Source organism: Carex rostrata, chromosome 15 (assembly GCF_964058835.1).
Source record: "Carex rostrata chromosome 15, lpCarRost1.2, whole genome shotgun sequence".
Lineage (NCBI taxonomy): Eukaryota > Viridiplantae > Streptophyta > Magnoliopsida > Poales > Cyperaceae > Carex > Carex rostrata.
The window spans coordinates 3,528,942-3,552,765 of NC_135932.1; the positions used below are offsets into that span (position 1 = coordinate 3,528,942).

The 23,824-nt window shown below is 35.1% G+C and overlaps 2 protein-coding genes across 2 annotated transcripts; one reads left to right on the forward strand and one right to left on the reverse strand.

The window, feature by feature from the left end:
• The first annotated feature begins 14,455 nt into the window (after nt 1-14,455).
• On the forward strand, nt 14,456-16,839 carry PHT4;6 (phosphate transporter 4;6). Its single transcript, XM_078315879.1, has 2 exons — nt 14,456-14,720; nt 15,125-16,839. The coding sequence occupies exon 2, from the start codon at nt 15,300-15,302 to the stop codon at nt 16,578-16,580; it is 1,281 nt and encodes a 426-aa protein (XP_078172005.1). The 5' UTR covers nt 14,456-14,720; nt 15,125-15,299; the 3' UTR covers nt 16,581-16,839.
• Nucleotides 16,840-16,933: 94 nt separating this feature from the next.
• LOC144566024 (Tetratricopeptide repeat (TPR)-like superfamily protein) lies at nt 16,934-18,743 on the reverse strand. The gene is made up of 5 exons (XM_078315881.1): nt 18,411-18,743; nt 17,980-18,118; nt 17,859-17,890; nt 17,614-17,700; nt 16,934-17,188 (listed from the first exon to the last, which is right to left on the reverse strand). Exons 1-5 carry the CDS (start codon nt 18,738-18,740, stop codon nt 17,042-17,044), a joined length of 735 nt encoding a protein of 244 aa, XP_078172007.1. The 5' UTR covers nt 18,741-18,743; the 3' UTR covers nt 16,934-17,041.
• Between the last annotated feature and the right edge of the window lie 5,081 nt (nt 18,744-23,824).

A 23,824-nucleotide genomic window follows, 5' to 3' on the forward strand; every position in this document is an offset into this window, starting at 1 on the left:
TTTAGACAAAATGAGCAGTTTACCACAAATCTGAGTATCTATGTTTAGATAGAGTTGGACTACGGTGTTAATTTTGAGATGTAAAAATGTTGTTTTATTTTTTGTTTGTATTTTTATTTTCAAAGTTTAAATAATCGAATGGATATATATAATCTCTGTATTAAAATGTGTTTGGAGATCAAATTTATATATATTTTTTTAATTTGTTACTATCAATGAAAAGCAGTGCTTCTTAAAAACTTTAAAAAGAATAGTAAACAATTTTTACTTCATGTAAATTTTGATTAAAGTTAAACAACTCTTATTTTACTTGTATCAACCATCACAATATATTTATGTGTGACTGTGTGGTAAACAGCGGATACATTTTAAGTTAGAAGATCTCGGTAATTTTTTTGCAGCAACACCCTAGAAAAATTAAACAAATATTGAAAAAAAAATTCAGTACTTTTTGAATGGATTCGGCTACTTGAGCTACATAGAACGGCCATTTTTATTAATATCCCTAAAACAAATATAAATTTTAAATATGCTCCTGTTCCCAATTTTTTTTTAAACATGCCCTGACCGCCTGGGCTTTGGGCGGCCCAAAATACCTTGTGAGGCGCCAGCCCCTAGGGCGGCCCATAAGGCTAGTGAGGTGCCAGCTCCTGGGGCGCTCCATTGGGCCTGTGAGGCGCCCCATATGTAATATGATATAAACTCATTCGTTTTCTGCCTCTGTCACTTCCCGATTTGAGAACTTCTCTCGAGGCGAGAAGCTGAGTGAATAGGTATTTTTTTAATTATAATAATTAGTCATTACTGTTGCAAATTTACTGTAGCTAAATTTTAATGTTGCAAGTACGGTAGCGTACTGTACATTTACCGTCGAAATTTACTGTTGCACACACTGTAGCGTACCGTACATTTACTGTAGAAATTTACTATTGCACGCACTGTAGCGTACGGTACATTTACTGTAGCAATTGCTGTACACCTACTATAGAAAAATTATAATTTTTTTTTAACTTTTTTTTAATTATTTTTCAATTAGTCATTTATTACTGTACCCATTATTATGTCATGTAATACTTGTAATTTTTTTTTTTTAATGTAGTTTGTTAAAGAAGAAATGTTAGTTACACTGTATGTCGGCGGCAAGCTAGAAAGGGATGAAGATGGCGTGCATTACACGAAAGAAGTCGCATTTGGCTTTGAGATTAATGAAAATACCACATTTGAGGAACTGAAGCAGCTAATATACGAAAAGACATCTGTAAACCCCAACAGGTATGAAATAGAATTGGCTACACGGATTGACAACTCACGTGGAGGGGTAGACCTTACTCTGTTAAGTTTCCAATAACATATGTCAATTTGTGGAGAGTTGTGTATACTCAATTTGTAGCTTGTGGGGTCCCGGTAATGGACATATATTCGAAGAGGGTTCCCCGAACGAGGGCTGGACCTTCAGGTTATGACAATTCGGATTATGACAACCAGGGGTACCACCAGCACTCCCCTTGTGACAACGAGGGGTACCATCAGCACTCCCCTTATGACAACCAAGGGTACCACCGGCACTCCCCTTATGACCACCAGGAGTACCACCAGCAATCTCCTTATGACAACCAGGGATATCACCAGCACTCTCCTTATGACAGCCAGAGGTACCACAGCCCCGGTTATGACAACCAGGGATACCACAACTCCCCAGAAAATACTGAAGAGTTACCACCACCACCCAGACAGACACCCATAATCCCTAGATTTTCAACTATGCCAGACTCAGGACCGGTACCCGTTAATCGAAATGATATTGATGTTGATGTTATTGATGCCATACTAGAAAGGGAAATGGAAACGGGGGATGAATACCAAGGGGTTTGGGAAGCTGATGACTTATCAGATGGTGGTGCAAATGTACCAGGGTTGTCCAGGGCAGAAAAATTCCCGATTAGAGGTCAGGGGAATAAGCATCCGGTTGCCACATTCAACGACACCACAGCTTTCGAAGAGGCAGACATTAGTTTCTTTGGTCCTCGTGTTGAATACAATAAAGAACTTGCCGCAGGGCAAGTTTATACCAACATAGACGAACTTGTAAAGAAAATAAATGAGACTCATGTTCACGGCAACTGGAAATGTATAATACACAAAAGGGACCGAACAAGGTTAGTTGTGCTGTGTAAAACTCACCCGCGCTGCGAGTTCCGCCTTTTTGTAACCCCTGCGGGTTCAGGGGAAGCATGGATGATTAAGAAGTGTGAACCACCTCATACATGCAAGTCTGCGTCCACAAGGACAGACCATGCGCAGCTGACGGCATCACTAATTGCCGATGCAATTGAGGAGGACATTAAGTTGGATCCATCGATGAGCATCAGCGGTGGCTATGACCGTCAGACACAAATACAAATATGTAATCCCAAAATACAACAGGATGTGGAGAGGTCGTGAACTTGCGGTTTGCAGAATATTCGGTAGTTGGAAGGATTCATATGGCTATCTGGCACCATTGCTCCAGGCCATGGCAAGTACAAATGTCGGCACCGTATATGAGCGATGGCATGGCCCTTTTTTTGATAAAGACGGAGTACTAATAGAGGGAGCTAAACAATTCAAGGGCATAGCATGGGCTTTTGGTGCTTGTATCCAAGCTGTGCCATACATCAGACCCGTTATCAGCATTGATGCATGCTTCATGTCTGGCCATTACGAGGGGAGGCTACTCATAGCATGCGCATATGATGCTGAGAACCAGCTGTTGCCTTTGGCGTTTGCAATTGTTCATAAAGAGGACGTCGAGAACTGGGGATTCTTTATGCAATTTTTAAGAAGACGGGTGATTGGGGAAGGAAAGTTTTTTTGTGTGATATCAGACCAACACAAAGGAATAAAATATGTTTTTGATCGTGAAGATTACAGTTGGTCAACCCGTACTGGCCAGTGTGTGCACAGGTTGTGTATGCAACACGTTGCGGAGAACCTTTCCAAGGCAACCGGGGGCGACAAGTGGGTTACTGATACATTTAGATGGAATTGCAGAAAGAAAAAGTCGAGAAGGGTGGTAGAGATGATTAGCAGTTTTGTAAAGGTACATGTATTTCAATTATTTACATATATTATTGTACTTTAAGAAAACAAATTTTTGTACTACAATTGTTTACTTACATTATTCTATTTCCTTATTTTTTATGTAGTACATGCCAAAGGCAAATCTCTACTTAATGAAGGTGGGCAAAAATAATCCCCGAGATGTCAACGAAGATCCAGCATACGAGAAAATATATCAATCCCATGATGGAGGTTGGCGTTGGAGAATTATGACCACCAACGGATCCGAGTCGCTGAATGCAGTATTCAAGCAGAGCCGGATGTTGCCTGTGGCTGCAGTTGTAGAGGACACATTCTACAAGTTAAATGCCTGGTTTCAGGAACAGCGTGCTAAGGCCGCAGAATTAATAAGGATGAACTAGTCATTTTCAACAAGGGTGGAGGAGAAACTAAGACAACATAGGGACAAAGGTGCAACTACGACCGTGATCCCAATGGGTAATGATGGAACAGAATTCTAAGTGCAAAATCCAAATGAGTACATTCCTACCAGCCGTAAACCAGACGACACTATGGCGTTTGTCAAGAAGGCTTGCAAGTACGTGGTTAAATTCAGAGATGCCAGGGCGGTAACCTGTACATGCCAAGGACCCCAGCTAAGTCACATACCCTGCAGTCACGTGATGGTGGTATGCCGAGTGAGGAACTACTGTGAGGATCACTATGTTGCTGACATGTACCGTACCGATTACCTTGCTTCCACTTGGGGTGGATCTTTCCATTCTTATCCTGATCAGCATGAGTGGCCTGCATATGTTGGAGATAGAATACTCTCTTCAGAAGGATGGATAAGAAAGGGAAGGATGAGACACAAGCGTATTGTAATGACCATGGACGAGATGGGTGGTAGGCGACCGTCGGGAAATCGGGCTCGCCGTTCTGTTTCCGACAGGCGCAGGGCAGGTACGTAGAATTGTACAAAATTTATTTATGCTTTAATTATATTACTAACTGAATTGCATTGTTATATTCAGATGCAATAAACGAACACAACGAAAGAGAAAATACCAGAGTTGTTGCTGAAGCAACCGGTAGAACACAACCCCCTCCTCCTGTAAGCCAATCATCTAGTAGCCAAGCCTCTACAAGTAATGCCGCACCTACCACTGGTACCAGAAGAACTAGTCGTTTGTTAGGTTTATTCAGACGTGGTGGCAGATAAACTTGCTATTTTGCTTATGCGAATTGATTTATTTGGTATATGTGTATGTGTATGTGTATATGTATGTGTATGTGTATGTGTATGTATATGTATGTGTATGTGTATGTGTATGTGTATGTGTATGTGTATGTGTATGTGTATGTGTATGTGTATGTGTATGTGTGTATGTGAGTTTTTTGTATGTGTATGTGTATGTGTATATATGTATGTGTATACATGTATGTGTATGTGTGTGTGTGTGTATGTGTATGTGTGTATATTATAAATATAGTTTACCAAAAAAATAAAAATATAAAAAATCAAAGTTATAAAAATTTACGACATCACTCTGTAAATATATCAAATATTTTATTTTTTGGCATACGCATATTATGTACACATAATATTTTATTTTTTGACCTACACATATACGTAAACCCTAAACCCTAAACTTTTTTTTCACAAAAAAAAAAAAACCACATGAGACGCCCGGGGGGCTGGCGCCTCACTAGCCTTATGGGCTGCCCCAGGGTCTGGCGCCTCACAGGGTATTTTTGGCCGCCCGAAGCCCAGGCGGTCAAGGCATGTTTAAAAAAAAATTGGGAGCAGGGACATATTTAAAATTTATATTTGTTTTAGAGATATTAATAAAAATGGCCGTACATAGAATGAGAAGAGGACACTTGCCCTCCCTGCTAAAAAAATAAATTAAAATATTTTTGTACTTTTTTTTTAAAAAAAAATTCTAAAAATATACCTAAGATTTAAAAGATTATAAACTTATATATCACCCTAAACTTTATTTCCAAAACTTACGTCTATTTCTATATGTCATTCTAATAATAATTATGAAAATATACTTGGTATTCAAATAATTTTAAAATTATATCTCGTCCTTTTTCTCTCTTAAAAAACCACCCTTGCTTCCTCTTTCAAGTCCCCACCCAAATTCTTTTTTTCTTTTCATTAATAAAACTTTTCATTTGAGCTCTTTAAACAAAAAGCTCATCTTAATTTTCGCTTATTGGCAAGTGTAAAATCCTCTCTCTAATAAATTGGATCAGCACTAATCTCCTACCAGATCCTGATTAGAGGGAGGTACAGATTATTTTTTGGTGGTAGATGTAATATGGTTCCGGTTACCGGTATCTGGTCAAGTACCAGTGCTGGGAACAAACTGCTGTACGTAGTGACGTTTTCTTTTAATTAAATCCTTTTGGCAGCTTCTGCCAAAATTACACAAAATAAATTGGACCAGTTCGAGTTAAAAATTACACTCCTTATTCTTTGACCATGACTCCACTAGAAAATAAAAAAGCATTCAACTAAATTTTGGGATATTATTTACTCTCCCCTACAGCTGTAAAATTCGGATGCCTAGTAAGAATTTCCTAAATTTGTTTGACGTCTCCAAATTATAATAAAATTTATTTAATTTCCTAATAAAACTTTGCAATATTTACTCTAATGATGTGTATAATTAGTCAAAAAACTAACGGTTGAAAATAAATAGAATAAGTGTTGAAAATAATAAATAGGATTAGATAGGATTAGAGACTCGATTAGCCTCAGGGGACTCTTTTTTTGGGTATAATCATCATAGGCTAAATTAAGGCAATAAAGGGAGCAACTAATTATAAAGTTACTCAACCTTTTTTCCTTTACAGAAAAGTTACCGTTACTTTTCTTTCCAACAGTCATTTTTCACTTTTGACCATATAAATACCCATTGTAACAACTCAGCAAAGGAGATAATACACATAATTTTTCTCTCAATTCTACTATCTCAGAATTCCTGAAAATCATCATGGTATCAGAGCAGGATTAAAATCCCGACTCAAGAATCAGCAACAGCACAAGCAGCTGTAAATCAAAATTTCCGAAATCAAAATTCTCGCAACAGCACAAGCAGCTGTAAAACAATACCAGTAACAGCACCAGTAGCTGTAAACCGAAAATCACAATGTCACAAAGTCACGAGAAACTCACAGGGGTAATGCTAGATGGCAGAAATTACCATGTGTGGGCAAGGCAAGTAATTTTCTCCTTAAGTGGCCGAGAAAAGAGTGAGCATATAGATCCTGAGAACAAGGCTCCTAAACAATCAAATTCCCCAACTGAACCCGAAAAGAGAGCACTAGCAAGATGGAAAGTGAGCAATCATACTGTCATCACTTGGTTACTGGCAACAATGGAACCGAAGGTATCTGAGTTGCTCTCGTTTAAAGATACGGCATTAGAGATATGGCAAAGAGCCGAACAATTGTATGGCCATAGGAAAAATTACTCACACATTTATCAAATCCAACGTGATTACCAACAAGCAAAACAGCAACAAGGACAACCAACAATGGAATTATACGGTTACCTTCAAAAGAAGAAAGATGAACTTAGGGTATATCGACCCCCCACAACTGATCTCACTGAAATTCAAAAGCGAGAAGAGCAAGATGACATTTTTCAGTTTTTAGCAAGCCTCGATTCCACATATGAGGCCGTGAGATCTCAGATACTGTTACTAGCCGAGTTACCAACCCCAGATGAGGTGGCAGCCATGGTTGACAGGGAAGAAACGAGGAGGGCTGTCATGGTGGTACAATCTCCCGAAAAAACTGAAACCAAGGCATTCTCAGTAACGGCGAGGCCTAACCCTAGCTACAGGCCGGAGGTGAGAAGAGACCAAGCTGGTGTAAAGTGCGATCACTGTAGGAGAGAGGGGCATCACAAGGACCAGTGCTGGTTCCTCCATCCTCACCTCCGACCCAAATGGCACAAGAGAGGCGGAGCCGGTGATCGAAAGGGAGAGAAAGGCGGCTGGGAACGAGACAAAGGCGAAATTGAAAAGAGGGGTTTTTTTGCGGAAGGAGAAGGTGGCGCTAGATCTGAGCCGTCCGCTACTATAAACGCTGGGGCCTCCTCATCAACAATTTCGCTGGATCCCATGAGGCAGCTTCTCCAACAGCTTACCGTGTTGCTAGACCAAAAACAGGAAAATCAGAAGACATCTGGTATGATTTGTATTGCAAATTTATCTTGTTTTTTAAATAATTCTAGATGGATATTGGATTCGGGTGCCACTGATCATATGACCGGAAATAGAAATTTATTAACCTCTTTTAGGAAATACGAAACCAACAAATTTGTCACTGTGGCAAACGGTGATAAAATGGAAATTATTGGAGAAGGTTCAATAATTATTTTCTCAAAAATAATTCCAAATGTCTTGTATTTAAAAAATTGCTCATCCAATTTATTATCCATTAGTAAAATCACAAATGAGTTGAATTGTGAACTCATATTTTTGACAAAAAATGTGATTTTTCAGGATCGGATAACCAAGATTATGATTGGTGAAGGATTTCTAGAAAATGGGCTTTATTATTTGAATGAAGAAAAATTCAATCTCAATACTACCAAAAAGGAAGAATTAAGCGTACTTTGGCATAGAAGAATTGGGCATCCTTCCGACAAGATTTTAAAGAATATTTTTAATTTTTCAAAAATGGATAATAGCAATTGTGAAACTTGTAAGCTAGGAAAGCATACTAGATTGCCTTTTAAATTATCAAGTTGTAAAAGCGGGAAACCATTTGATTTAGTCCACTCGGATGTATGGGGACCCGCTCCGATTAACTCTTATAATGGATACAAATATTTTGTCATATTTATTGATGATTTCTCTAAAATAACTTGGTTATATTTATTAAAAGATAAAAGTGAAGTGTTCTCACAATTCTTAGATTTTTATAAATTCATAGAAAATCAATATGAAACAAAACTTAAGATTTTTAGATCCGATAATGGAACGGAATTTGTAAATCAAAATTTTTCAAAATTCTTTAAAGAAAAAGGAATTTCACATCAAACAACATGCGTTTACACACCTCAACAAAATGGTGTTTCCGAGAGAAAAAATAGACATTTACTTGAAATGACTAGAGTACTCTTATTTCAAAATAATGTTCCAAAAACTTATTGGTCGGCTGCCGTTCTTACCGCTACATATTTAATAAAAAGATTGCCAAGTGTTAACTTAGAATACAAAAGCCCATTAGAAATTCTTTACCAAAGAAAACTTAATATTGAGCATTTAAAAAATTTTGGTTGTACATGCTATGTACATAAAAATAATAAACAAGACAAGTTGGATCACACTTCAATCAAGACTATTTTTTTGGGTTATTCATCACAAAAAAAGGGATACAAATGCTATGACCCTAAGAACAAAAAATTATACATTTCAAGAGATGTAACTTTCATAGAAAATGAGTCATATTATAAAGAAAAAATACATGAGGAGCCTATTATAGAGTCTTTGGAAAAGAATATTTTACCCCAATCCAATCCATTGATAGAAGAGGTAAGACCAATTGAAATTGGAACCACAACCACAAATGAAAATGAAAGTGAAAGTGAAAATGAGGAGGAATTAGAAGAAATTTCATCAAGTGAAGAAGGTCAAAATATAGAAGAAACACCTTTGAGAAGGTCCGTCCGAACAAAGAATCCTCCAACAAGGCTAAGAGATTTTGTAACATACAAGATACAATACCCTATACAAAATTTTATTTCGTATGGTAATGTCTCCTCCAACCATAAAGCCTTCTTGACCTCAATTGAAAAAGAACAAGAACCAAATGATTATCTTGAAGCCATTAATAACCCAGTTTGGATCAAAGCTATGAAAGAAGAGCTAAAAGCTCTTGAAAAAAATGAAACATGGGTAATCGTACAATTACCACAAAATAAAAAACCCGTAGGGTGTAAATGGGTATATAAAATTAAATATAATAGTAATGGTACTATAGAACGGTACAAGGCTCGCTTGGTGGCCAAAGGATACACACAAACGTACGGTATAGATTACTATGAGACGTTTGCACCCGTTGCCAAAATGAATACCGTACGAATTTTATTCTCAATTGCGGTAAATCAAAATTGGAAACTATACCAAATGGATGTCAAGAATGCCTTTCTTCAAGGAACTCTTGAAGAAGAGGTATACATGAATTTACCACCCGGCCATGGAAAAGGAGATGATAAGAGCTTGGTTTGCAAGTTAAACAAGTCAATTTATGGATTAAAATAATCTCCAAGGGCATGGTATGGAAAACTAAGCTCCTATTTAATTTCTTGTAATTTTAAGATGAGTAATGCCAATCATTCCTTATTTGTTAAAATTATAGGTACTAACACTACTATTGTACTAGTATATGTTGACGACCTTATAATCACCGGAAATAATCAAGAAGAAATTAAAAGAATAAAATTGCAATTAAAAGAAAAATTTGACATCAAAGATTTAGGTTATTTAAAATATTTTTTGGGAATAGAAATAGCATATTCAATTCAAGGGCTATTTATCTCGCAAAGGAAATACACCTTAGATTTGTTAGAAGAAACCGGTAAATTGGGTAGTAAACAGGCCTCCATACCAATAAATGGCAAATATAAACTAAATACCGAGGATGGTGAACCATTAGAAGACATAAACCAATTCCAACGACTTGTAGGAAAATTAATTTATCTTACGGTAACTCGTCCGGATATTTCATATTCCGTAAGTCAAATTAGCAAATTCATGCATAATCCAAGAACACCACACTTAGAGGCCATTGATAGAATATTAAAATATTTAAAAGGAACCCCCGGCAAGGGAATTTTTATGAAATGCAATAATTCTAATGAAGTGTGTGGCTATTCCGATGCAGATTGGGCCGGAAGCTTCGATAGAAAATCGACAACCGGTTTTTGCACCTTTGTATTCGGAAATTTAGTCACATGGAAAAGCAAGAAGCAAAATGTGGTGGCAAGATCAAGTGCCGAAGCGGAATATCGTGCCATGGCATCTACCGCAAGTGAATTAACATGGATCAAACAATTACTTTCGGATATTAGGATTCAAGCTCAATTGCCAATGCAAATGTTTTGTGAAAATCAATCGGCTCGGCATATTGCATCCAACCCGGTGTTTCATGAGAGAACTAAACACATTGAAGTTGATTGCCATTTTATTAGAGAGAAGATTCAATCAAAAGAAATTGAGACTCCATTTGTAAGAAGTGGAGACCAATTAGCGGATGTCTTTACGAAGGGTTTAGATCCTAAACCATTTCAACAAAATATAGACAAGTTAGGGTTAATTGATATTTATACGCCTAACTTGAGGGGGGGTGTTGAAAATAAATAGAATAAGTGTTGAAAATAATAAATAGGATTAGATAGGATTAGGGACTCGATTAGCCTCAGCGGACCCTTTTTTAGGGTATAATCATCATAGGCTAAATTAAGGCAATAAAGGGAGCAACTAATTATAAAGTTACTCAACCTTTTTTCCTTTACAGAAAAATTACCGTTACTTTTATTTCCAACAGTCATTTTTCACTTTTGACCATATAAATACCCATTGTAACAACTCAGCAAAGGAGATAATACACATAATTTTTCTCTCAATTCTACTATCTCAGAATTCCTGAAAATTATCACTAACATAAAACTTAATAACAATATCAGCATCAGTAATGCTAATAAAAGAGTAAAAAATAAATAGTCCTGCAACAAGCATCTTAATAAATCACAAACCATCAAATCATATAAGGAGCATTTAGTGAGTTATTAAACAATTAAAAATGTGCATGAGAAGACATTAGATGGACAAGGTGGAAGGTAGACAGCTCTTTTTTCTTTAGATGTGAACCAAATTGATTATAATTCTGATCGGCTGAGATGTATTAAACTCAAAAGATCTTTTTAGTTAATGCAGAAGATGCCGACAGCGGACTTGACCCTGAGTCCCCGAGTGATGTTACCAGCAGAAAACCCCAAAGTCGGGTAAAATTTAATGAGCAAAACTAGGGTGTGATGTGTTCACACCGACAGAGATTGGTGAGCACACCTCCAAAAAATTATCGGATTGACTTCGAACTACGAATCTAAACAGTTGAAATCTAAGTAATTCGTAAGTGATCGATGCATGTATATGCAAAAAAAATTAAAGTTTTGAATTAATTTAGTACATGATCAAGTAGTTAAAAAAATGATGAAAAATTAATACATAAAACAATTAAAAAAATAACTTTTAAAATGTTTATTGTTTTGACTGCTTGTCGATCATGTGCTAAATAAATTCAAAACTTTAAAAAAATTGCATGTAAATGCATCATTCACGAAATACTTGGATTTCAACGGTTAGAATTCGTAATTCGAAATCAATCTGATAGTCTTTTGGAGGTGTGCTCACCAATCTCTCTTGGCGAGCACATTACACCCTAATTTTGCTCAAATTTAATTTGATAGGAATTTTGGGCCGAAATGATTGCCTATCATCAGTGCGGTAGTGTTGATGGTCCAGGTTAAATTGGGTAATTAATTAGACTCATCTTAAATTGAGGGAATCCATATAACGGTCTCAAGAAGATCATCCGTGAACTGACAGTTCAAATCGGTTCCAGCTTAAAAGCTCCTCAGTATATGTTCAAACCGTTCAATATAAAAAGAATTTGCCTCAGATCTGTATATATTTACAATTGTCCCATTAATCATAAATGTCGTACGACTACAGGACTTGGTTAGTTGGCTTTGTGAAATTAGATAATAAAAAAAGTTATTGGGTCTAAGTGCACGAGAAATCTCCGTAATTTTCGGGTTCAACCTCGGAATATACCCAGAAGAGGAGGGAGAATTATTTACGGCACATTCGTTCTGATATTTCAGAAAACATGAGATTATCATAATATATCTGGTCTTCTGTTGCATGTACCCCTGATAAATAAGTGTGTCACATTCTGGGCATGCACGTTCAAAATTTGCCTATTGTTCGGTGGCTCGGTGCTGATGTGGAGATCTGATGCACGGTTAAATGCAGGAAAAGAGACGTAGGGACTGAACAATTAATACAGCGTACCATGTTTTCTCCCTCAACCTAACTCTTTCTGCAATTTTTCTGGGTACAATTAGTTGGAATTCGTACATCAACTTCTTAACCCTTGTTGTGTGATATTAATTCAATTATATTGCTTTTTAAGATAGCTAAACTATACCATTACAAGATTTTCATCCATGAGATATTAAAACTATAAGAAAATAATATGCTACTTTCTAGCATTTCAACAGCTTCATATGCGGTGACATTGATAAAAAAAATTCTATGTATACTTTTCCGAAATTTTTATCTACACCATATTCAAAAGTAAAAAATAAACCAAAACACCTCAAATTATGGAGATTTTGAAAAATATCAGGATCTTCTGCGGTTCCATTCTTGAGGGATAGCTAAACTATACCGCAGATTGGTTTGGAGGCCCCTCAAAAACCTAATATATTTAATATTACAATGTATTTTTGAATTTTTGGGCGCCGTAGATTGACTTGGCGGCCTTGATATTTTTCAAAATTCCCCCAAATATAATATTTTGGTTTATTTTATTTTTTTAATACTGTATAAATAAAAGTTCGATAGACTTTCATATAGATAAGTGATAAACTAAATATTAAATAATTTAGATTCGTTTCTAAGAGATTTCAAATGTCTTCCAAAATTTGTTCCTCGATATTATAAATACATTGCTAGATATTTAATATTTTAATCATAAAATAAGTCAAATACAGAAGCAATTCATATTTTATCGTTTATATATCTACCAAATTACAGAATTTCAACTATATTTTTAGTGGTTATCAGAAAGTATAATTATTAATGTATAATAATTGTTCATATCGCCACTTTTGTGACATAGTTCATATGTCATTTTGAAAATAGAAAGATGATATAGAGACAACCTACCGACATTTTTATTTTTACCCATTTTCTAATATATTTTAATAAAAATAATCAAGATTTTGAAAAAAAATTAAAAATACTCAAGTCTCATGAAAATCCTGCGACTTGGGATTTTTTTTTTTGTTGGGACTTGAAATTAAGGCCCCAAGTCGCAGGAAATTCCTGCAACTTGGGATTTAATTTTTTTTTTTTTTGCACTATAAAAACTCCGTTGCACTATGTCTCTTTGAATTTAAAAAAAAAATAATTATTATCGTGTAAAAGACATATATTGAACAATCATAGATAATTTTAATGATCTTTAAATAATAAATGAAACTGTAATCCATTCAAAAAAATAAGCAAACACACACAATAAATAGTAAATGCATTTTAAAATAATTATATGTGTAATTCTTAAATAATTTCTTAGGCTTTTGAAAAAAATTTAATATCGGTTATGGCTAATCTATATGGGTGCGTTATCGATATTTTGACGTCATCGATGTTTTGCTAATAATAAAGCTATGGTTGTTTAGAAAGCATGGGTGCGTCAGTGCGTTATTGGTGTTTTTGCACAGAAGCATTGTTTTTTTAAAAAAACTTTGAACAACCATAATTTTGGCTAGGAAAGTCGGATTTGCACGTATGATCACAATTCGAAAGGGGGGGGGGACGAGACGTATCTAAATTTTGCCCGGGGGAAAATCCGAAGCATCAAAATTGTAAAAAAAACGTCATTTAGTGCCTCAAAATTCAATTTAAGTTTTCTATCAACAGTAGACATACAACGATCGGTATTTTATTTAGTCAAATGCTTAAGAGATTATTCAAGAATTATCCATATAATTATTTTAAAATGAATTTACTATTTATTGTGTTCATTTGCTATTTTTTTAAATGGATTACGGTTTCATTTATTATTCAAAGATCATTAAAATTATCTATGATTATTCAATATATGTTCTTTACACGATAATTATTACTTTTTTCAAAATTCAAAGACATATATTGCAACGGGGTTTTTACAGTGCAAAAAAATTAAATCTCAAACCGCAATAATTATCTATAATTGTTCAATATATGTTCTTAACACGATTATTATTATTATTATTCAAAATTCAAAGATATATAGTGTAACAGGACAAAAAAAAATTTAATTCCAAGTTGCAAAAATATTCTGCGACTTGGGGCCTTAATTTCGAGTTCCGGCAAAAAAAAAAAAAAAAATCCCAAGTCGTAGTATTTTTTTGCGACTTGAGTATTTTAAAAAAAAAAAATTCAAAATCTCAATTATTTTTATTAAAATATATTAGAAAATGAGTAAAAATAAAAATGTCGGCATAACCTAGTTACCTCTTTTATTTTGTCGAAGAAAATCAAAATAATTGTACCATCATTCCACAGTAAAATCTATAGAAGAAGACATATATGCATCTCCCCCCCTCTCTCTCTCTCTCTCTTCCCTCATAATCAGAAACCTCTTTGAAAAAAAAAAATAATAATCATCTCCCTCCAGTGTACCCGCCATTGCCGTTTCTACTTAACTGTTCCCATTTTGATCTCTCTTCTCTTCACTAACACTAGCGGCTCCTGCGAGATCTGTTATAAAAAATACTCAGATTTCTCACCAATCCAAATTCAAGTAGGGAGTTGCTTCTAGTTGTGGCCTATTCGAATCCGACCAACCCTTGTGCTAGGGTTTCGGCTGAAGTCCGTTAGGTTCGATCTTTTGCTCTCTCTCTTCAGTTCTTACTTTTCACTTCTTCCTTTCTACAGATGTTATCGCACAATGTTATACATTTCCTATTTGGAATCTTCAATTTCGGTGGAGATTAGATCTAGAAAAGTCAAGATCTGATTTTTGGATCTGAAGGATGAAATTTTGTGAGCGATAGTGGCTAAACGTAGCGACCTTTAAACATTTAGAACTGATAACTTGGGATTTGGGAAATTTTTCTTTAATTTAGGGGTCAGGGGATAGAATAGTAATTTTTTGGATTGTGATTGAATCTGAAGAAAGGTTTCTAATTTTTGTATGTTTTGTGAAGTCAATTGATTCATAGAAAAAACTTTTTCTATATTTTAGCTGTTTCTAAACACTCAGTGCTTTGCATTCAATGTAGGTGGTTGACAAAGACCCCTGTTATTATAAAGAATCACTTCACAAAAGGAAGGAGCATAAGCATTGGATGAACCAACTCCAATTATCCGAGACATCTTTTGGAGAGCTCAAAGAACAAGCTCCATGCGACACCTTTAAGAGATACAGCACTCAGTTACTTCATTTCTGCAAGAAGAATGACAAAAATAAGGGTTCCAAAGCGGTACATAATTGTTTTTCTAACTTTCTTATGCACAAATGCGTGCTATGTAGAACGTGTCGGTTTCCCTATATCATACACCTATGCTGCAGATAATGCGAAAATCAATGAATCTAGCAAAGGGTTAATTCTTTCTGTTTTCTATTACGGGTACGTAATTTCCCAAATCCCTGGTGGGTGGGCTGCACAGAGGTTTGGCGGCCGCCGGGTTCTTCTGTGGTCATTTATCATGTGGTCGTTCACATGTGCATTCACCCCACTAGACCCTAAAAGAACAACCTTTCTGGTTCTCTCTCGGCTTTTGATTGGAGTTGGCCAAGGCTTCATTTTTCCCTCCATACACACGGTTCTAGCGCAGTGGGTTCCGCCACATGAGAGGTCTCGATCGGTTTCTCTTACCACCTCTGGTATGTATCTCGGTGCTGCTTGTGGCACCCTTTTTTTGCCAAGTTTGGTTAAATACGGGCCCAGATTGATTTTTCGGGTTGAGGCTTTTTTGGGCTTTCTCTGGTCCATAATCTGGTACAACTTCGCAGTTGATCCACCCCGTACCAGCATAGGGGAGGCAAGCTTACCCATATCACGGTCAAGAGAGAGGTTAAAATTAGCAAACAGAATACCATGGAGGAGGATCATATTCAGCTTGCCTGTTTGGGCTATAGTAGTGAACAATTTCACATTTCACTATGCATTATATGTTTTGATGAATTGGCTACCAACATACTTCGACAAGGCACTACAAACCAGCCTTGAAGAGTTAGGGTTTTCTAAGATGGTACCGTACCTGTTTATGTTCCTATTTTCAAACATAGGCGGGGTGGTGGCAGATCATTTAATCACCAAAAGGATGTTTTCAATTACTTGGACCCGTAAGCTTCTTAACACAATTGGGTTTTTGGTATCAGCGGTGGCTTTAATGGTATTGCCTTTAGTTAAAACTGTTAGCTGGACCTTAGTTTGTGCCTCTATCTCTCTTGGATCTCTGGCACTTGGCCGGGCTGGGTTCGCGGTAAACCACATGGACATAGCCCCCAAGTATGCGGGTATAGTCATGGGGGTTTCTAACACAGCCGGGACGGTTGCCGGTATAGTTGGAGTTTGGTTAACGGGTTTGATGTTAGAATCCGGTAAGAAGGAGAGTCAGGACTTGACAAGCTCGGAGGGTTGGAAATTGGCGTTTTTGGTTCAGGGTATTCTTTGCATCTTTAGTTCAGTGGTATATTTGGCATTCTCAACTGGAGAGAGAATTTTTGAGTGAATTTAGCAGGAAGGACGTTGTAGTCATTCTTTTTTATTTAATCCGGTATTTGTTTTGTGGAGGATGTTAACACAAGTAAATTTTAGGTAGCATTATAGTGTTCAGACTCGAATTTTTATGGACCATAATACAATTTTAGTTATAATAAAAGCCACATAAGAATGTCCATTGAGATCTCTTCTTTGTAATTTTTTTGTTTCATGGTTTTCTTATTTTACTTATACTTGTCGTGATAAAATATATTTGCCTTTTTTGCCAACTTGTGGAAATTTCTATTGAGAGGTTTAGCTGCCAGTACAACACATAATGTTATGTGTGCAAGCGATATCTTCAAAAGATTAAACAGCGCATAATGAGGAAACAATATAAATATTTCATTCATGTCAACAAGTATGTACAAAAGAGAACTCCCCAGAGTTCCTAATTTAACTTCAAAACTGCTGCACAAAACATTCTACAATTCATGTGTGTTCTGGTAAGTTTTCAACCTTGTCAGCAACTATAAACCTCCTCTTATTTGCACTGAGACCAGACGAATGTAGCTGCTTCCTTTTCTGTACAAGATGCATTGCTGATTGCCGATCCCTCTTAGCTTCCTCATTGTCAGCCTGCGCAAATAAAACAATTATTGATTAGCATATACAACAACAATATTCGTGATGATAACAGTAATCACATAAAATAAAAATAAGTATATAACTAGGTGAAATGTATTTTGGCTGCAAAAGCAAATAATGCAAAGCTAATCCAGTTATTATCTATAGATTCAGCATACTTTGTCTGGTCGATTAAAATTTGGCCTAAACCTTTTTTGTGTATCTAACAATGTGAAATAACAATACAGTTTCTTGATCCTAGAATACTATACTAACTGGGATATAGCTTTACAATTTATTATTGCAGTCATTAACAGTGGTTGAATTATAGTTCTATATAATAACTAGGAAATTAATTCTCTTGAGATCGGTTTTTATTATTACAATTATCAAACAGGAAAAAGTTGGAAGTGAAGAAAAAAATAATATGTACCCACCTTTAGAGCTAAAGCCTTGTCAAAGCTTTCAATCGCTGAATCAGGTTCACCAAAATTTAACTGCGCTCTACCAAGTGTAACCCAAGCCTGCATACAAAATAATTCATGTTACACTCTTCATGTATCTTTTTCATTAATTGGTTATTCATATGTAAAACCTTTGTATAGTTTTTGGTATTCTAATTCTAGATACAAATCACTAAATTAAAATACTACAATCTAATGTAGGCTGTGGAAGTACAAACCTCGGGCCACGAAGGCTTCAGTTGTGTAGCTCCTGAAAGTGGCATGGAATAAAACAATCAGATGTTCATATACTATCTGAAAATAACTTTAACTAAGAACTAAGAAGAGAAGAAAACATACTGGTAGCGGCTTTTAAAGAATTCCAGGCATCACCTAGTTCCAGCAAGACTTGAGCCTTTTGTTCATGTACTGTTTCGTTTTCTGGCATTAAATTAAGTGCTGTTTCCCATTTTGAAAGGGCTTCTTTATACTTCCCAGCCTATAATTGTATGATCAGATATATAATATTATCAGAGAAATTTATACAATAAAAGAGTAATTCATCTTGAGGGTTAACATAGGATCCTGGTTTTCCCAAATTGGTATACAGTACCTTGTACTGGTACAGTAGTACTGTGGCAGCTATACCTAAACTATACCAGTAATATATAAATTCTCTGTGGCTGTTACAAACACGCTTGAAGGTGAAAACATCACGGAAAATCTAAGTTCCAACACTTCTCTCAAAATTGCAAAAGAGTGTAAATAAAATAAGAAATCGAACAAGAAACCTCGGCAAGTTGATTTCCTTGAGATTGGAGAGACTCAAATAGTTGTTTCAGATCGCCTTTTTCACTGGATCGGGAATCTAGAGATTTCCCCCCCGAGTGGTTAGGGTTTATTTCAGTGGGTGGTAGTAATTCTTGCTCGTCCTTTTCTTCTTCGGTCTCAAATGGGAGACTAGGGTTCCGAAGAGGTCGAAGCTTTTCTCTTTTACTACCAGATTTCCACACCATTTTCATGGCCATCAGGATCACTTGATCAATTGTTGCGGGGGATAAAATAAGGAAGAAAAAAAAACAGTGGTGCGAGGAAGAAATGCTGCAGGAACTTTTTCGCATGTGGTCCTTGATAAAATGATATTTCTAACAACAACCTTCAATTTTCTTTTCAGATTATTAACAAACAAAAAAAAAAGGTTTTAATGGATACACAATAAAAATAAATTAGCTTCAAGTTTTTAATTATGTTAGAGCATCTACATCCCTGAAATTATTAGAGTTTCTAATCTGACATGCCAGTTTCTAATCCAGTTTCAGGAATGTGGGAGAGTTTCTTATTTAGAAACTATGCAGGAAAGTTTATTATTGAGAAACTGTTTATAAACTCTAAGTTGGTCAAATAATTGGCTCAAATTGTTTCTCCTTTTTAATTTGTTGCTGACGTGGCTTAATAGAAACTCTAAAATGAGTTTCAGGGATGTGAGAGTTAGAAACTTTAGAGACCATAATTTCTAAAAAGTAGTTAATAGTTATTTAGAAATCCCGTTAAGTTTTAGAGATGTAGATGCTCTTACGCTATTAATACTTTTATCAGTCTGACCCAATTTTTCTTATTTTTAATAGCTACTTACCCTTATTAAGTTTTATTTCAAATATAATTAGTTTTGACGAGTTAATAATTTCAAATAAGTCCAGAATTATAAAAATATCTAAGATGCATATAATAAGAAGTAAAAAAATTTACGTAATTATATGGTGTGAAAAATGTAATCTTTGACGATTACAACATGCACATACTATTTTAACATCTCTATTCTTACATTATGCACGTAGTTGTCTTGATCCGTCAACGACTCAAATTGAAAGATAAAACTTTGGATTTAATATCAACTGTCCAATCAAATAATATATTTTCTTTTGATTAAATGCATCTTTTTTAAATATAGAAATCTAAATTTAGTTAAAAACATACTTGCCATGCACTCTACTACACAATATGTTGTTGCAATTAAAATTAAATAGACTCTGGTTTTTTAGCAACATTTTTTCTTTGTTTCCTTATTTCTCTTTTTCACTATCTACGTACATCTCTTGCTATATTTTCACCAATGAAAATGGAAATTATCCGATCTTTCCGAACTTGTGAAGAAAATCTATAATATATTTTCCAATTTTGTTCCTATACAGATCACTCCAACCCTACGGCCATAAGAATGGGAATTATCGTATCTTTTTAATCTGCAGATAAAATCCATATGCTTCCTTTGTCAACAATAGCTTAAAAGCATACAGTAACATGTAAGGAAACAATTTGCACATATATTAGGAAGCATTTATCTTCTTCTTTTTTGCATATCGTGTAAGGATAATTCTGGAATTTTGAAATATTCACTTTTAAAAAAAAAAAAAAAAAAATCAGGTTCGAACAGATTGAATAGTAATATTTCGAAGCACTTTTGTTTTTCTTAATTAATTAGTTTATTGGTGATACCCAATCTAAGAAACAGGCAGCTATGCTACTTATTTGGAAAAAAATAATATAAGAATCAAGTTACATGGTGCATTGAGACTAGTGGATTGATTTTACCCCAGTCGGGTATACCCGCCGCCCGGGGTACCCGTGCCCGAGCTCGGGTATGGGTCGGGTACTCGGGTACGCGGGTACGGGCAAAAACCGGACCGGACCCGTTATTTTGGACCAATACCCGACCATACCCTACCCGAGTTTACCCGTACCCGACTACCCGAGTACCCGTACCCGTATACCCGACCACTGTTCATCCCATTTCAAAATTCAAAAAATCTGATTCCCCCCCCCCCCCCAAACCAACAAAAAAAACCAGAAAAAAAAAAAAACCAACAAAAAAACAAAAACAAAAAAACCAGAAAAAAAAACAGCAAAAAAAAAAAAAAAAAAAAAAATACCCGTACCCGTACCCGCCTTACCCGTCAAGGGTACACGGGTAAGGGTATAGGACGGGTAGGGTATGGGTTTTGAAAATTATACCCGCCATACCCGTACCCGAATATCCTTGTACCCGAGTATACCCGTACCCGTACCCGAGACGGGTATACCCGGGGTACCCGTACCCGCCCGAGTTGCAAACCACTAATTGAGACTAGAGGTGCTATCGGGTCGGGTCCGGATACTATTATATTTGGATTCGTACCCTAAAAGTGTTCGGGTCTGAATTTCGATCCATACACTTATCTGTTTCAATTCGGGTCGGGTCCGAATCTGGATACCTATCTACTCATAGATATTTCGGGTCCAGTCTTTCAGTTCCGGGTAGATAGATACCCATAACCTGTTTGTAGATTATCGGGTCCGGTTCAGATACGGGTGGTTTCAGATCCGGAGAGGGTATATGTCACAAAAAAATCAGGAGGATGGAGATAAAATAACTTTTGAAAATAAAAATATTGAAGAAGAGATATAATTTTAAAAAAGTAAAATATTAGAGATGACGATTTATTTTTCTACGGTTCAAAAAATCTATGAATGGAATACTAATAATTTGTAGAAATGACATATCAATGAGCGCAATAAATTTTCATTATTATGCAGAGGATATCAAGGCAAATATTGAAGGATGTATTCATAGTAATAAATTTTATTTAAAAAATTAGTGCGGCTGTTATGGAAGGAATAAATTTGGCATCCATCTGTGTATATAAACATAGCGAATATATGACTGCATTCTATTTTCTCACATTTAAAAAGTACTGGGCTCACCACGGCTTATGCAAAGATTAATATGCAAAGTTGTATTTTTATATATTAATAGTTATTAATATATGTTTTATCGGGTATTTATACGGGTATCAGGTCGAGTTCGGTTATGGGTCGGATAATTAAATGAAACTCATATCCTACCCATTAAAGTATCGGTTTCGGTTCGGATCTGGGTCGGATATTAAATTATTAATTTTGTAACCATACCCATAATTTAACCGGTTATATTTTTTAAACCATACCCTATCCAAATTAATCAGATCCAGTTCAGTTCCTGATCGGATCCGGATAATCGGGTAAAAGTAGCACCTCTAATTGAGACAAAAAAAAATCCTAAGTAGAATTACCAGAATATCATTATACTGATGAATCAATTTATACCCTTATACTAATCACGGGTGTTCTACTGCATCTCTACATCTATTTAATTTACAATGTATGTAATTTATAATAAATATTGTTGTATGGTACATCTATTTAATTTACAATGTATGTAATTTATAATAAATGTTGTTGTATATAAGAATAAGAAACTATATAATGTATCATATAAATGAAGATGAAATTCATAAATCTCTCCACATATCTATTTTTATAAAGAGACAAATTATAATTTTGGCACTGATATTGTAGGTTGGGCAGCTCTGTATACTGTTCATTTATTATATCCAATTTCCTTTATAAGGAGGCAAACTATAATTTTGGCACTGATGTTGTAGGTTGGGCAGCTTTGTATACTGTTTATTTATTATATCCATTTTTTATTTTATATTTGATTCATTTTTTCGTTTGTTGTTGTTCCTATTTATTATTTATCATTATGTTCAATCTTAATATGTCCTCGTTGCAACGCACGGCACGATACTAGTCAATTATTAAATGTTAAGTGTTACCTGATGACAGTGATACAATCTCTCGCTTAAATTTAAATCCAACAATCAGATTCTACTGAGGTCTGTGATATATACTTAATTTAAGATATTATATGAGTAAAATGTGTTAACAAATTTATTACGTTAAAAATATTAACAATCAATATTTTAACATTTTGTTAACCGGAGAAATAGGGTTCGAAACAACACAAAAACAATAAAAATAATGCCTCGGGTTTATTAGATAAATTATACCTCGGGTTTAGGGCCTTTGGTCATGTTTGGTTGTGGTCTAAAGTCTAAACATTGGAATAAGAGCTTTATGCCTCACTTATTCCACCAAACGTGATTTAATTGAGTCGGACTAAGACGGAATAAGTCAATTTTTAGGCCGGACTAAATTGGCCTAAACTAAACCTACTTCTCTAGGTGGTTTAATTTCAACTGAGTATGAGGCCAAACTTTTCATTATTTTTATTATTTTTAATCACTTTTTAAGAAATATAAAATAAGCAATTTTTTTTTTCATTTAGAAACTTATAACTTTATCAATTATAGAATTAATATATTTTTTAAATGGCATAACTTTCTAAATTAACAAAATATGCAATTTAGAAAATAATTAAATAAAATATTTTTTAAATTATACTACAAAATAATAAATTTTTTGTTCATCAACCTAACACATTTTTGACAAATAAATTAGTACACATATAACTTTACTCAAATGAGATTTATTAAATACAATGTGCTTCTCTAAGATATAGAATTAATTTATATATAACTCGTTTTCTTGTACAATTTCTTTCAATCAAAATGAAAAGAAAAAAAATACAAAGAATAGTTTTGTTATTGTTATTACAAATTTTGTAGGACAAAATAATTTATAACATCAAATTATGCCTTAAGCCATCAAATTCTTATCAAACAAAAAATAATTTAAATTAAAATATAACTTTAAATATCAATCAAATATAAATAATTTAGATAAACCTAAATGAGAATAACCAAGTTAAGCCCTTATTAATTTTACTTTAGTGCGCAACCAAACATCGGAAGCGTATTCTCTGCGGAGTTTTTCCGTGCGGAGCTTTTAATCTGGTCTGTTTGTTTCAGATCGAACGGACCCGATTAAAAGCTTCGCAAATTTTGAGATTTTTTTTTTTTTTAATTCAAACAAGATCTGATCTGTTCCGTCCGATCCAAAACGAACGAATCAGATTAAAAATGCTCCGCACGCAAAAACTCCGCAGAGATACTATTCCACCAAACATCACCTTTAGGCCTTAAGGGTTAGAAAAGAATCAAAGAGAGCGAATTCCATTTCTGGTCAAACTCGGCACCAACTGGTCAAATAGCTCTATTGTCAGAGGCATTTGCACTCGCACGAGGGGAACAAATAAGCACGATTAAAATTAAAAAAAAAACAAAAGAAGCTGGGGATGTCATCCAATTGCATGTGTACAAATGAATAATGGAGTCAAACCTATACCGTCTGTTCAGAATCAACACCCCGGATTCAGTTAGATGAATAAGCACCGGTGAAATTCGCAACGGCTCTGTCGGTACAATCGGACAACATTATCTGAAATGGA